General features: G+C 43.2%; 1 protein-coding gene across 3 annotated transcripts in view; it reads left to right on the top strand.

The window, feature by feature from the left end:
- The window catches only part of USP32 (ubiquitin specific peptidase 32), a 1745589-nt gene that overhangs the window by 1412989 nt on the left and 316801 nt on the right, over positions 1-15799 (top strand). For all 3 annotated transcript variants that reach the window (XM_078679804.1, XM_078679802.1, XM_078679803.1), the window contains exon 32: positions 218-639. In XM_078679804.1, coding sequence (XP_078535930.1) covers positions 218-639 — 422 coding nt within the window. The remainder of the gene's footprint in view (positions 1-217; positions 640-15799) is intronic.

The following is a 15799-nucleotide window of genomic DNA, read 5'->3' as shown; positions in this document are numbered from 1 at the left end:
TTATTGCAACCTTGCTCTGGTTTGCCCTGCTGGCATTGAACTAATATTTTTTCTGTTTTCCAGGATGCTGTCAGTATCATAATAATGATAATTGTCTTTGCCAGGAAGAAGGTAGCATATGCTGACAAGGAAGACAAATGTGTAGGCTTTCAGAGTGGGCATAAGAAGACGTGTCAAGTGTTCAAATGAATGCTTTAATTATGCTTTTATTTTGCAGGTTCTCCTTCACAGGGAAGGAAAATTGGAACAAACTGTGGAAGCAAAACCAATAGCCCAAACAGTAGCCCAAGAACTTTAGGGAGAAGTAAGGGGCGACTACGGCTTCCCCAAATAGGAGGCAAACACAAACTTTCCAGTAGTAAAGACAATTTGGATTCAGTCAAAGACAATGGTACGGACCAAGAACAAATAATGTCCTCTGAGCAGTCAGATGTTCTTAGTCAAATGAACATTGTGGGAGATAGTCAGGCAGAATTATCAACTTCTCAGGGCAACGAAATGACTTTGGCCAATGGATTTGTTTGTGAGCAGAAATCATGTAGCAGTGATGTGATTGAAAACCACAGAGATGGAGTCAGCACAGTTGACCAAAGAGACACAGTTAGTTCCAAGCCTATCTACAATCTATATGCAATTTCGGTAAGTACAATTTATTTTTCTTAGAAAATATGTATAAATGCATCGACAACTTTTTAAACACACTTTACATTACTTGTATCATTGTGACATTGCATAACATTTATAGAAAGAGAAATGATGTTTTAGAAGTCGTAATGCTGTAATGAATAAATCTGTTTTCATGTGGAATGTACCAACATTATAAATGCTCAGTTGAGAGAGAAATCCCTTGACTAAAACACTTAATGATTTTCTATGAGAACGTATACATGGACATAAATTTAAAAAGAAACCACTTTCAAATTAGTTTGTATTGGCTTGTAGGAAATTCGGACATTTCATGAGCATGTAGATTAAAAAAAAGTATTTTTCAACACGTTTAATGGAAAAATGAAAGAGAATGAATTGGTGGTCTAAGCCTCTACTTCATGTGGCACGAAGAAAGGTTTGCTAAAATGGCGGCAAATGAGGCAGCAGCATAAGTCACCTATAAAAGTCTTAAAAACATGGGAAGAAGGGGGTGGGCACAGGCACAACAATGCAATATCACATTGCTTGTCATATAACATAATCTGTCTACACTTGTATTTTTCACTTCATTTTATTGTGATTAAATACATTTGTATTATAACAAAAAAAAATCAAAGATGGCCGCCATAGATCTATAGATCCACACAAATCTAACGCAGCCATCTTTGAATGCATATGTAATATTTTTTCTGTAGGATAGTTCTATCGCAGATTTCTCACCTTGTAAATATCCCCCAGGCATTAAACTGGACCAAGACATTTTATACCCCTGAGTGCCAGGAAGTGGCTGCAGAGCCACGTATAAGCACCACCCATGCACAGTGACATCAGTTCTTTTCTATGCCTTCAGATGCATATCCTGAATGTTGGACTTGGCCCTTTTTGCAGGGTCATCCCTAAACTTTTTTGCCTTTTTCCTAGCCTTTTCTCTGACATGGTGTTGGTGGTTTTTGGCCTTTGGGCACTTTAGCACTGCTGTCCAGTGTAAAGTGTGTGCGCTTTCTGTGTTACATTTGATAAGATTAGTCTACACCTGTTTGGCATATTTAATTTACCTGTCAGTCCCTTGTAAAAGTGGTATCTCATATACCCAGGGCTGGTAAATTAAATGCTACTGGTGGGCTTGCATCGCTGATTGCGCCACCCCCCAAAGTAGCCTTGCAAACCTATCTCAGGCCTCTGCCATTGCAGGGCCTGTGCGCGCACTGTTACTGCCGCTGTGAGGTGGCACCTAAAGTGTGTGCCATGTCAGTCACCCCTAAGGTAGGCCCTAGCTGGCCCTTTGGGCAGGGTGCATTGTAGGTAAAGGACATGTACCTTAAGTGTTTGACATGTCCTGGTAGTGACAAACAGCCATTGTGACTTCTCACTACTGTGGGGCTGCCCTCACATAGGAATGCATTGGGGATTCCCTGATAAGTGTTTCAGTGGTAATTCCTGATATGGCAGGAGCAGCGTGGTCAAGTTTAGTATATTTGGAATGGTCATAATAAATGCTGCGCAATGGTGTGCGTAGATTTATTATTACTATTTTAGAAATGCCACTTTTAGAAGTTTGCATTTCTGTGCGCTATGTTTCTGCCTGCCTAATGTGAATTGCATGGGCAGGGAGGTGCGTGTGGCTCCAGGAGGGGCATGGTGAGTCAGCGCTAGTCTGAATGGGACATCTGCATTGGGAGTAGTGGGAGGAGTAATCCCCTGACCCTGAATAGATATGTGCCTAGCCTGTATAATGCTGGCTCCGCCCCCTGTGGTGTGTCTGATCACCAAGCGCCCACCTGACAAAGGGGAAGAGGAGCTTGTCAAACAAAGTGCTCCAATTCCCCCCTGAACCAGTTGCATCTGGTTCCCCCAAGCCCTATGCTGCAGACAAAGAGAATCTGGGTATAAGTATAGGGGCTGTGACCCCATGAGGGGGTGCTGTTCCTGACTTCCAAGTGCTTGCTGCTGCTGTGGCCCAGGAGGAACCGCCATGGGGGCTTGCCTCCCTGCTGGAGGGCTGTGTGTGCTGGCCTCCCTGGGCCCAGCTATGCCCCATGGACCCTGGAAGACTTTTGCGCCCTGTGAGTGCTTTTCCTTTATATTTCCAGGACCTTGAGGACTTTTTGGGACCTCAGGCGCCTTGTGCGCTTTGTGATTTACTTGCCCCAAGAAGGAGGAGAGCGTGGGCTGCGCAGTGCTAAGCTGCCTTTCTTTTTAGAGGAAATCCCCGTCGTAGGGATTCCCCAGTGATGCCTTAGGAGCGGGTGGCCACCCCGCTTTATGTTTATTTTTTGGGAAGGGTGCCCACCCCGCAATTGCTTTCTATTCAAAGTGGGAGCCCACCCGCATGTCACTGCTGAGGAAATCACCGTGGCGACCCGGTCGAGAAAAGCCGCCGACCAGGAAGTCAGGCGGACTTGCCTGAGTATGGGCAGAGCTTGGGAGCCTTCTGGCAAGTAGGGAGAGAAAGTCCCGTCCGCTACAGGAATCGTCCGGAGCCTCGCGGGCTCCTCAGGAGGACAGAACTGTCGCATAGAGAAGCGGGGCTCCCATAAGCTGTTGGGAGCCCCGGTGCCAAAGTGGATGTCCCGAAAAAGTGCCACCCGGATTCGAGGCTGGGCTCTCGTGAGCAGAGAGAGCCCCGCAGGTTGCTGACCCAACCCGAAGAGCAGCGCCCAGAGAGTCCCAGTGAGTGAGGGCTCAATGTGCACATCGTTGGAGCGGTCCGCAACGGCGGGACCGCTCAGGCACCAACAAAGGGGGGCTTCCCTTGGTAATTGGCGGTGCCGAGAGGACCGGCGCAGAGAGGAGCAGACGCCCAGAGAGTACCGGTGAGTGGGGGCTCCATGTGCGCCTTTTTGGTGCCTTTCGAGGCACGTTGTCGGTGCTTGTTCTGAGCGGACCCGCAGAAGAGCGGTCCGCTCCAATGTTGGGGCACGTTTTGTTTTAAAGGGTCCCAGTGTGGGACTCCAGAGGGGCCGGGTGCAGAGCAGAGTAACCGCAGCAGGGAAAGAAACTGCACCCAGCGAGGCCGGTGAGTGGGGCCGAGTTGGAAGCACAATGGGGGTGTGTGTTGGGGCACATTATCGGTGCCCTCCCCTAGCAATTTCGCTGGGGCTGGTAGTAATGAGATTGGGCAATAATTGCTCAAATCTCCTGGCACTCCATTGGGTTTTTTCCTGAGGGAGAGGACAATGGCATGCTTCCACGTCTCTGGGAAAATGCCGGATGCAAGGGAAGTATTCCAGATATGGATCAACACCTTGATAAGTGAGTGAGCCACTACTTTCCATAATTTGGGCGGGCATGGGTCCTCTGGGGAACCTGATTCGCAGCTAAGGATCTGAGCCAGACTTTCCTGCTGCGTAATCGGGGGAAATTCCGTAAACGAGTATTGTGGCTGGCTGCTCTCCTTCACATCAGGTTTAACCGTCTCAACTCTTGCTGTGAACGAGTTGTGGATTTTCTGAATGGTATTATCGAAGAAGTCAGAGATGCTCATACATAGCAAGTAGGAGGATTGTGCTTCAATTTCAAATTTTTTCAGCTTTAGGAAAGAATTTACAACCTTAAATAGTTATTTGCTTGAGTTCTCTGCCTCCTTAATGCTCCTTGCCAAGTAATCTCTCCTTGCCTCTCTCATCAATTCATGGAGCTCTTTAAGTGCTTTCTTGTAAGCTGTTTTAACTATACCTCAGTAGTCCACTCGACGTCCTGGGCGTTTGCAACTGCTTTTATTAATTCTGATAGTCTCTGATAACTACGGGGCCTCCGTGTTTTAGTGAGTCTAGCCGGAGCAGTAGCTTCTACAGCCATAGAAATCCAGTTATGAAACGCATATGCGTCTGCGTCAAGATCTTTTGATAGTAAAGGTTGACTCTCCTGCAAGGCTGGTCCTAAGCTTTCTGCCATCGGCTTCTTCCAGTTTCTTTTTAGGAAATTGCAGGAACCAGCATGCTGAGTGAATTTTTCCAAACTAAATGAAAAAGGAATCAAGTGGTGGCCTGTCCAGACCACTGGACACGGGTCTTTCAAACTCAGAGATAGAATATTGGAAAACACCAGGTCCAGGGTGTGCCCTGCTATATGAGTGGGGCGTTTCACCTGCTGAACCAGATTAACCCCTGCAAGGGTAGATTCAAACTGAGCTGCATGAACACAGCTATGGTTGTTCACGTGTAGGTTGAAATCCCCCAGCACTGTGACATTCGAATACAAAAGAGATTTCTGCGCAATATAATCACAAACTTTCAAATTCGCGCTTATTGCACATTCTGGGGGTCTGTAAATCAGGAGTCCTGAAAAAGAGGTTGAAGGGCTGATTTTGATACAGAAGTTAAGTCCTTCCATTACATCCATTTTTTGCATCACTGAGGACTCCATGTCCCAGGAGTCTCTTAAAATGATTGTAACCCCCCTCCTCTTTTTGTACCCTCCCTATGTGCGCAGCAGATTTTAAAACCAGGCGGAATTGCAATAGCAATATCTGGTACTGCATCTTCTTTGAGCCATATTTCTGTCAGGAACATGACATCTCATCCAATAGGAGCCATAAGTCGATAGCATGCTTAACCAGAGATCTACAATTGAGAAGGCATGCCCTGACAGTGGGCAGCTCCACGTTGCACATAATTGTTTGAAGAGGCCCGGTGTGGGGACTCAAGGCCAGGAGCACCAAAGCTCATTTTGTTCGTCAGTCGTGCCACCGTAATGGGCAACTGCAACGTTGGGGGCCAGTTCTTTGCAAAACAAAACAGGAAAAACCTCTTACAGTGACCTAAAACTAGTCAACAATATTGGCAACCAACTCAATTATTTATACAAAGGGTGCATCTAGAGACACATTAGACTTCTCTCATATTTATTGTTTTTTTATTTAATCTTCATTATGCAAAAACATTTCTTTTGTATATATATTTTTAGATTTTTCAGCAGTTTTCATTTACATGACATACATACATAGTACATTTAAATAACGATTCACATCCAATTGTTCAAGTGCATGATATTTACTAAAATAGATGTTCTAAATAGAACCCCTTTTCCCAGCAAGTGTGAGCATTCATTCTAACATACATACACACCCTTTCTCACATACAAACAGTGACAAGATACATAAAAATTTGCAGGCTTTATAATGAAGTGTTATTGTTGTCCAATACAAGACTCCTCGTAATGTAGTCTCAGTCTGTCAAAAATCAGGAAACAGTACTTGTAGAGTCGTTGTGATCTATCTTTGTATTATTTTACACCTTTAGTTTTTATATGATTTCAATTTATCATATCCGAGGGTCTTTGTATGCGTACAGCCTACGTACGTTTCGGTGATATTAAATTCTGAATCACCTTCTTCAGGGCCAATCTGGACTAAACCAATGTGTGCAATAGTCATAACCTGCGGGGTTCTCTTTGGTCTTGATATTTGAGGCAATACAGTAGAAAGAAGTTTTCTGTGGCATTGATGGGGCACCTATTTTTATCAGTTGATGGGAGTTCTTAGAATGGCATGGTCATATAACTATGCAGTTTGTTAAACATTCAGGTCGGTGGTGATAATTAGTGCTTAATCCGATTTCAAGGAGTTTTCCTCTTGTATCCAAAGAGGCAGGGTTCTCTGTGTAATGTTCTGTATTCTTTTTGTAATTTTGCAATGCCTCCAGGGGGGACATATGTCGCAGTTTAGTTTGAATCAGGGATACTGTCCCATCCTAAACGGGGTGCCGAACGCCGTGTCTCTGCCACTGACCGGCCAGTTCTTTGTCAATAAAGAAGGGGTGAGTTGCACCACTGCCCTACCAGGGTAGCCAGGGGGATCATTTGAGAGGTCCCCCCTAGAGCCCTGACATTTTGGACATAGAGCATTTGAACCCCGGTGTAAGGCCAGTTGGCCTGGGGTCATTGGCATTAGTGGTACCTTTATGTACTGGAAGAGCGCCAGGCCCTAGGGATTGCATAATCTGATCATGTTTATGCGGTCAGCGCATCATGTATTTTATGCCTAATGTGAGGTATATTGACACCATAGAAGGATTTGCAGCCCACTTTGCTATCCAACTCCAAGCAGAATCTACCCTGACCTCAAACAAGGCAGCGCCCTAGTACCACTGGCGCGCAGTCACCCATCAATCCTTCTGTTTCTGATACCTTGCCGTAGTGCTGAGACTTTACACAGTTTATTCGGCACTGATTCAGACAATGACAATTTTAAAGAGAAGGGATGATTTTGTCACCCAATATGATGAGAAAAACTGACAAGTGGAACTACATGATGCCAGTAGCCTGAATGCTTCTCCAGATACTGGCATTGTTTCTTCTCTAGGCCCTGACAACAAAGAAAGCGCCTCCTTCACTGTAATGAGGCAGAGGGTGACTGAAGTACTAGACCTGCAAAACGTGTTCTTTTCTGACAGAGGTTCTACAGCTAGATCAGGTGCCTACAGAACCTCTGTTACCTTTTAATGTGGTCCTCACAGATACCCTTTTGGGCACTAGGGGTAAAACCATGTTCGGGACCACAAGTTAATCGGCAGGTCGCTCAGCACAATTGACCACACCCAGCAACGCTAACTATCTTACACAACATCCTACCCCAGAGATTTTAGTTGCTGCAGCATCCACCAGTAAGGTAAACCCCAATTCCTTTCCTACCAGAGACATTTGGCAAGCATTTCTTTTCCTCAATGAGTCTGGTTCTGCGATAGGTACGCACCAGCTGTTTTCTAAGCTACTACCCGAAACCCTAATGGACAAGGCAGCCCTTGTGTTACTGAAAGTTCCGGATGACCTCTATCCCAAGCTATTGAGGATTGCTGTGATGCAACAAAATTTGTCATTCATTCTGGTGTTGTGTGGTTCCTAAAAATACATAGGCTACTCATGTTTAGACAACATAAACTAAGGTATTGCTGTCTAGACTGATTCCGGACACCCCCAAAGGACATATTAGCCTATAGACCAGCTAGCTCACAGTTTCAGGCAACTATCGAACATGACAACCCTTGATCCTTCAGGGAGCGCGAAAACAGTACGGTACTTTTGCCTCAGTCAATCATGCTCACTTAGTCTCAGAGAGATACCCAGAATAAACTATGGGGATGTTTTCAACAAGCATTTATTGAACCAGTGTCATTCTAGTATAAAACATGTTTGCTGCGATAATCATTAGACAGAACCAAATGTATAAGATTAGAAGCACCAGCAGAGTAAATAAAATGTAGAATTCTACCATTGTGCTAAAACAGTGAATATATGCAGGCATTTAGACATGACAGTAATCAAGCGTACTCTTACGAGGCTGACCCTACCTAAGTGTACCGAACATGTATATGGGTGTAAAACCAAGAATCCCCTAGGAAAGAGCCAACCTCTTTACCTGATGGGAGAGAATGAAGGAGCCCGTCTTGGTCTTGAGTTGGACACCCCGCAAGGGATGTCAGACCGCTGTGTGCTGGAGCTTCTGCAGACCAGGACCTCTGTGTCTTCTGTCAATGTGGAAGCATCTCTTCCTTCTATCTAGTGGCAGTATGGTTCTTTTATGCCATAAAGATAGCCTCAGGGTTCCAAACGCAATTGTTATGTTGCGAGTACAATTATGTAAATGAGCCTAAATCAATACCTGCAATTATGCAAAGTAGTTTTTTTGCCCTAGGATGAAGATGACCATGGTGTTTATACAGAATATGTTAATCCTGTTATGTACGTCATGTGCAGGGCACTTTTCCAAGAATCATTATGCATAATAAAGTAGGCTAGTTTCAAGGAACCCGATTGACATTTTTTCAGCACATTACGGGGTGAAAGTTCAGTGCTAGAACAGTTATGCAGAGCAAGGTAGGACAACTGTAGGTGAAAGGTCATTTAGGCCCAGATTGGGGTACATAATACTGGCTTGAACACGACAAACTGCTTAGGTCCACGCAGTTGATAGGAGTGTGGCCCTTTGGCACATAGAAAATGTTTCTAAGGATCCAAACAGCAGGTACATTGAGGTGGCTGTGACATTATATGGGCACCCTATTTTCTCTTTAACATGTATGCACCAAACCTGGACCTCCTTTTTAAAGCAATAACAATGCTTCTCACGCTAATATATACTTATAAAATACTGTGGATGTAAAACTTTAATTGTGCACTCACTAGGCAATTCAACAGTTCTAAACCAACTCACAGAGCATTAGGACTGTCCTCTGTAGCACTTTTGGAGGCCGCAGATAAATTAAATTTAGTAGAAATTTTGAGATTACAATATTGGGAGGCGCATGGATATTCTTTATACTCCTCACCACATGGTACTTCCTAGAAAAAGGATTTTGCTTTTACGCACCCATAACATATAGTTAAATATCCGCAGTCTGAACATGGGGAATGGCACGTTGTCTGATCATGCATCTTTGTAGCCTACGAGGTCCTGGGAGAGGCAAGTAAGACATATACCGCAGTGAAGATACCTCAGTGGAGATATCCCAGTGGAAATTACAACTAGGGGAATTATTAGAATGCCTATATAGGTAGGAACATAGGAAGGCTATTAATGAATTCTCTTCTTATACCACAAATTTGGTTAATACATCTGGGACTTTATGGGAGGTTTTAAGGTCATTTGGATCAATACATGTGACTAATATACATAGTAAGGCAAAGTCGAACATGTATAATAACTAGATTCGAAAAAAGTATTCTGGTAGCATTGGGTGACGTTAACCGTGAAGAGAGAAATTAAAAAGGCCGTCTTTGAGCAAAGACAGACTAGACTAGGCAAACGCTACCTCAGAGTATTTGTAGAATGTAACATGATTGTGGAGCTAAGTCTGGACATCTTTTAGGGTTGCTAGCGTGGAGAGGGTAGTAGTAGGACAATATTTGTTCAATGTGAGATCATGTAGTTGTTACCCTAGCAGATCGGGATGCAATAAATAACCAATTTGAAAACTTTTACCCCAACCTCTACAGCGAACAAGTGTCAGTTAACAATAGAAATTTGATATAGGGCGAGCAACCCAATATACCCTTGCGGGCTTGGGCAAAAGTTAAATTGAAAAGTAATAGGCCAGCAAGGGATTTCGTTTGTGTTTTGAATAACAGCTAAAAGGGGAATGAATTTAATTAAACACCCTCAGTAGTCTGATATAAGTAGCTGAAATTGATGATGAGGGGCCAGTGAATGGTGTTACCACACTAACAAAGAAAAGCAATAAATACAAAGACCAGGTTTTATGTCAAAAGATTGTTATTTTCTTATGAATAAAGATGTTACTGATGTAACAGGGTACAGATTAAAAAATGGGGGTACAGAACAAAATGCATTTCAGATGTACAAGGGAGTTGATAATATATTCCTATAATACATCTAGAAAATAAGTCTAAACTTCTACAAAGAATACAGCAATGACTTCAAATCAAACATAAATGAAAGTCAATTGTAGTCGGTCAGTAATGTGCAGAATTAGACACAACAGTCGACGTTTCGGTCTTTGGCGAAATAATTTTAAAAGACCATCATCAGGAAATGGGTTTTGTGCATATATTTGATGACCCTTAGAAGATATCAACCATCCAATTTCTATTCACATCAAATGTTCATATTGGAAGGGACACTCTTTCTGATATTTAGGCAGGAAATCCAAGATAGGGAATCCTTTGAATTATATCGCAGAAAGTGGGTGGTTGAGCGTCACTTTCTTAATTTTTCTTATTTCCTTTCATCAAAGTTTGATGCTTCAGTCGCAGTTGGACAAACGTCACAATTTCTCAGAGTAGAATGCGTAGCTACAGCGTGATCAGCGTCAGCAGCGAAACAATCTCCAGTGCGGGAGTAGCTAAAGGATTCCCTATCTTGGAGTTCCTGCCTAAATATCAGAAAGAGTGTCCCTTCCAATATGAACATTTGATGTGAATAGAAATTGGATGGTTGATATCTTCTAAGGGTCATCAAATATATGCACAAAACCCATGTCCTGATGATGGTTTTTTAAAATTATTTCGCCAAAGACCGAAACGTCGACTGTTGTGTCTAATTCTGCACATTACTGACCGACTACAATTGACTTTCATTTATGTTTGATTTGAAGTCAATGCTGTATTCTTTGTAGCAGTTTAGACTTATTTTCTAGATGTATTATAGGAATATATTATCAACTCCCTTGTACATCTGAAATGCATTTTGTTCTGTACCCCCATTTTTTATTCTGTACCCTGTTACATCAGTAACATCTTTATTCATAAGAAAATAACAATCTTTTGACATAAAACCTGTTCTTTGTATTTATTGCTTTTCTTTGTTAGTGTGGTAACACCATACACTGGCCCCTCATCATCAATTTCAGCTACTTAAATCAGACTACTGAGGGTGTTTAATTAAATTCATTCCCCTTTTAGCTGTTATTCAAAACACAAACGAAATCCCTTGCTGGCCTATTACTTTTCAATTTAGTTAACAATAGAGGCATTGATCAGATTTTTACTGAGGCATAGCTACCTGAGCTGGGAGAGAAGGTGAGGAAGAGATTGAAGATATAAAATGGATCATCCAGCAACTAGTAACAGGAAAAATACGAGGAAATGATGGCCTCCCTGTTGAGTTTTGCACAGAATATATATGTTCTTACTTGCTCCGTCATTGATAAACCTGTGCAGCAAAGTGCTAGAGAAAGGTCTGTTACTGGAAATGCTCAGGGAAGTGATGATTTGAGGTTCTTCCAAAGGCAGGAATGGGCCCTTTAAATTGCAAGCCATATAGACCACTATCGGTGATGAATGTAAACCACACAATTTTGAGAAATTCTTGCCAGAAGCTTTGCAGTGGTGATGGGTGAATTGATTCCTGTGAACAGGCTGGTTTGTTGGTGGACGTAGTACGCGTATAAATATTATAAATGCACCTTTGTTAATTGAACATAAGAATAAAACTCTGAATACAGTCTGCAGTCGTAGTTTTAGATGCCCATAAAGTATTGGATATGGTAAGTTGGAGATTTATGGTCAAAAGGGTTCGAGGGATGCAAATTAGGAGATGTCTTTTTGAGATTGCTAACGCTATTGCATTGTATGGGGATATTACAGCATGCTTTAAAACAGGGAAGCAAGTTTTGGATAGCTGGCGAGTATACAGAGGTACAAGACTGTGATGCCCTTTATATCGCTTGGTGTTTGTGCTTCTAACTGAACCCCTGGTGCAAATAATACGTAATAGACACAAGTTGGGATATTAGTTCAACATACAAGGTATATCATATTGTTGTACATCACTGATGTATTGCTAACATTGGCGGACCCAGCAAAACTCTTGGGGCTGATTGAGAATACGTTAAGGGGGTGGAGACATACTCCGCTTTCAGTTGTGGTGTTGATTTGAGCCAACTGAACTAAATCCCCTTACCGGTTCAAGCTACACCATTCCGATACCTTGGCATGTATATGAGTGTACATTATGAGGTAGTATCTGATACCAGTGTTATAGTGTTTCTGATTTCTCTTGAAGCTAGCATTGTTAAGTGGCTGAGGTATGCAATGTCTCTGATGGGACAAAAAGATATAAGTAAAATGATAGTTGTCCAGCACTACTTATATGTAGTGCAGCATAGGCCAATGCCAATACCAATACCAGAAGCTAGTTTCCTCGAACTAGATCTATTAATAAGGAAACTCTATTGGGAAGAAAGCAAATCCACACTTAGACTGCCCTTGGAGGAACGGTGGGGGGCGGGGTCTGGTGGCCCTGGACTTAAGTATCTACTAAAAAGCCACACAACTTCTGTACATGGTACCATGGTTGGCGTCCAAGCATAACGACCCAACAAGTAAACTGATACAAATACTAGAGCCTCCACTTTTATGAAATATTTGTGACACTTCAACTGTTGCACAAGATTAACCCCAAGAATAGTAATGAATGTCCCAAATTTACGATTTGCGATGATGTCAATGGACAGTCACTAAGGAATATTACAAATATATGCAGCAGCAGTTCTTAAAACATTTTGTAATGATTTTATCATGAATTGGCAACACTAGATGTTAGTTTGGCTAATCAGTGTAAGTGCCCCCTAGTATCCCACCGAGCAGTGTTTTAATTACTGTGCATGCTTCATCATACATTTTGCCTGCTTTTCTAGGTACCTCTGCAATTTTGGTTAATGCATTGTGCACTTTATCCTAGTATTTTGCGTTTTACCTACATTTATGTTTACGAATAGCTTTAGGAAGTGTGAGCATGCTGTATTTAAACTGCAATAGGAATCCATACTTTATAGTATGTCTTTCATGTTTACTAAATGGTGACTGGGCACTGCAGACGCTACAATGCCGATGCAGCGAGGTGGTGATGGCGTTATCTATTTTTGCAGATGGGTCCCCCTCAATCTCGAGGTTGTGCCATTAAGACATGTCATGCTTGCCGCTTTTGGTCCTTTAGACATTACCTGTCCTTTCCCGGGTGTGAACCGCCTCCTTGACTCTGACTGTGTAACAACATCAGGAGACTTATATTGCCTATATCAAACAGACTATTATGCTGCATTGTGGGATTTGCAGTTTCGAAGGCATTTCCAGTGTGCACTCGAAATAACTTTGAGGTGACATTTCTTCAATGATGGAAAGATGTTACCACATTCGCGAAGATCGTTTACCGGTCCCGGTCCCGGGGCTTCACGCAGTAGTATCTGCTGACAATGATGTGGCAGTGATCTAGCGTGTGCCGGTTTTAATTTTGATGTGACATTTTTGTAACGCTGTTTAATTGTTATTCAATGCGCTGGAAACATTTACTGGTCCCGGGATCTTAGGCAGCGCTAGCTATTAATAACGAAAGGGCAGACATTAGTTATCCTTCCTGGACAAGGTCAAATGTCGTGGTGCGGCAGGATAGATAAGAGCTCATACGAGCTATCGGGACAATGGACAGTCCCTAAGGAATATTACGATTATATGCGGCAGCAGTTCTTAAAACATTTTGTAATGATTTTATCATAAATTGGCAACACTAGATGTTAGTTTGGCTAATCAGTTTAAGTACCCCCTAGTATCCCACCGAGCAGTGTTTTAATTACTGTGCATGCTTCATCATACATTTTGCCTGCTTTTCTAGGTAACTCTGCAATTTTGGTTAATGCATTGTGCACTTTATACTAGTATTTTGCGTTTTACCTACATTTATGTTTACGAATAGCTTTAGGAAGTGTGAGCATGCTGTATTTAAACTGCAATAGGAATCCATACTCTATTGTATGTCTTTCATGTGTACTAAATGGGCTAGTGGGATGGGCTATTTAACTTAAGAGCTATGTAGTGCTAAACTAGATTGACAAAGGCCTCCTGAAGGCTGAAACGCGTCTCTCTCTGTGCTCGTGATTGAGGGCGTCCTGCATTATGAAATAAATGCTGAATCCAAAGCTACTTCGTGTCCGTGCCTGCTTTCCATGGAGTTTCTGTGGCTGTTGGATGTGTTTGCTTATATATATATATATATATATCTCAAAAACAAAAGGTTGCACCATTGAAGATGTCTCACACAGATTTTTATTGATTTATTTGAGGTTTTATATAGCGCAAACATGACCCGTTAGTTTATCAGAGTGCTTTACAGGGATAAACACGTTGCTTACAGTATAGGCATAGGCAAAATACAATGATGGGGTTAGGGAATTGACTACAGTAGGATAAAAGTCAGAGCTATATACAATACACAGTACAGTACCAAAATCAGCGAGCGACATGTCAGCAAACAAGGGGAACAATTTATACATGGGGAGGGCCAAGCAATACAGGAGATTATGCACAGAAACATAGGCCATGAGAAGGGGAATGCGCAATAAAGGAGAGTTAATGGAGGAATTTTCTAATTAGGAAGGTTTTCGCTTCCTTTTTGAAGCGCAACAACATAGGAATTCTGATGGAGGTAGGTAGCAAGTTCCAGAATCTTGATGCGGCCCCAGAGAATGCTCGGTTATATGTTTTTGCATTGCGGAAGCGGGGTAGCTGGAGCACACGGTCTCTGGCGAACTGGGAGTTTCTGGTTCTCCCAGATAACACAATTTTCTGGGTGAGATACTTTGAGGTGTCCGTGTATAAGGCTTTGTGAGTGATGCAGGCCAGCTTGAGCTGGATCCTGCCTTCAAGAGTAAGCCAGTTAAAGGCCTTCACATATGTGGTGGGAAAGTAGGGTGATATAGCAGTTTTGGCAAGGAGTGGTAAACAAGCTGAGGGATCTAACAGGCATAACTTTCCAACCATCCAAGCAATTTTTGTCTCTTGAGCCTGGTACCGACTTATAAATGCACAACAGTTTATCTCAGGTGGTGGAGTTGGGACTGACTTCAGCCAGATGGAAAATAGCATAAACATGGTGAAAGAGCATGGCACCTAAATATAAAAGATGGGAAGCTCACGTGAATAAATGGTCAACTGCAGAGTGAGGAAACATTACAACATCTGAGTGGGGGAATCGTCACAAGCACCGCGGCGCCGTGCTCACCCCCCTCCGCCCCGTTGGGAATTACCCCCGCAGCGAAGGGGTTAAAGATGATTCTCCAAAGTTTGCATACTCTGATCCAAGACCTCGGCTTTGGGATGAGATATCTCCAACTCCGTGGATGTGTCCTGCTTTGTCCCCGGCTCCAAGGTCTAGCACTCCTCCAGTTCCGAAGCCTGTGACTCTGCCTCCGGGCTGATCACTCTGTCTCCAGGACCGGACCCAGATTTGTTGGACTCTCATTTGGCACCAGGGCCCTCAAACCAGGATTCGGGGTATCTGTCGTTCCCGACTCATCGCTCGGATCCATCTTATTTTCTTAAAGCTATGTTCAGCATTTTTGCGAGGGCTGTGACTCCATCTGGTGCACCTTCAGGCCCCGATGGTCCACTTTCTTATTCGCTCGGAGGCATTCCAGCTTATTTCCAGCAGGCTCCATTCATGCAGTTCATGCTAATGTCTGCAAAGGCCTGTCCTCTGCTGGCGCTGAGACAGTCTACACAGTTACCGTTGCAGGAAGGGCATGACCCTTTGGTGTAGATTGAGGCATTTCCGTCAACGTCTGGATCTGAACCTGCGCCGGTTTGTCCGCAGCTGACTCAGACTCCACCTTAGGATACCTTTGGGTACTGAAGTCACCAGCGCTGCCGACTCTGATAATCAGATCCCATATGGAGTTTCAGTGGTTGTTAGGAGAGGAAAGGT

Source organism: Lissotriton helveticus, chromosome 3_1 (assembly GCF_964261635.1).
Source record: "Lissotriton helveticus chromosome 3_1, aLisHel1.1, whole genome shotgun sequence".
Lineage (NCBI taxonomy): Eukaryota > Metazoa > Chordata > Amphibia > Caudata > Salamandridae > Lissotriton > Lissotriton helveticus.
This window is presented reverse-complemented; position numbering and strand designations above follow the sequence as displayed.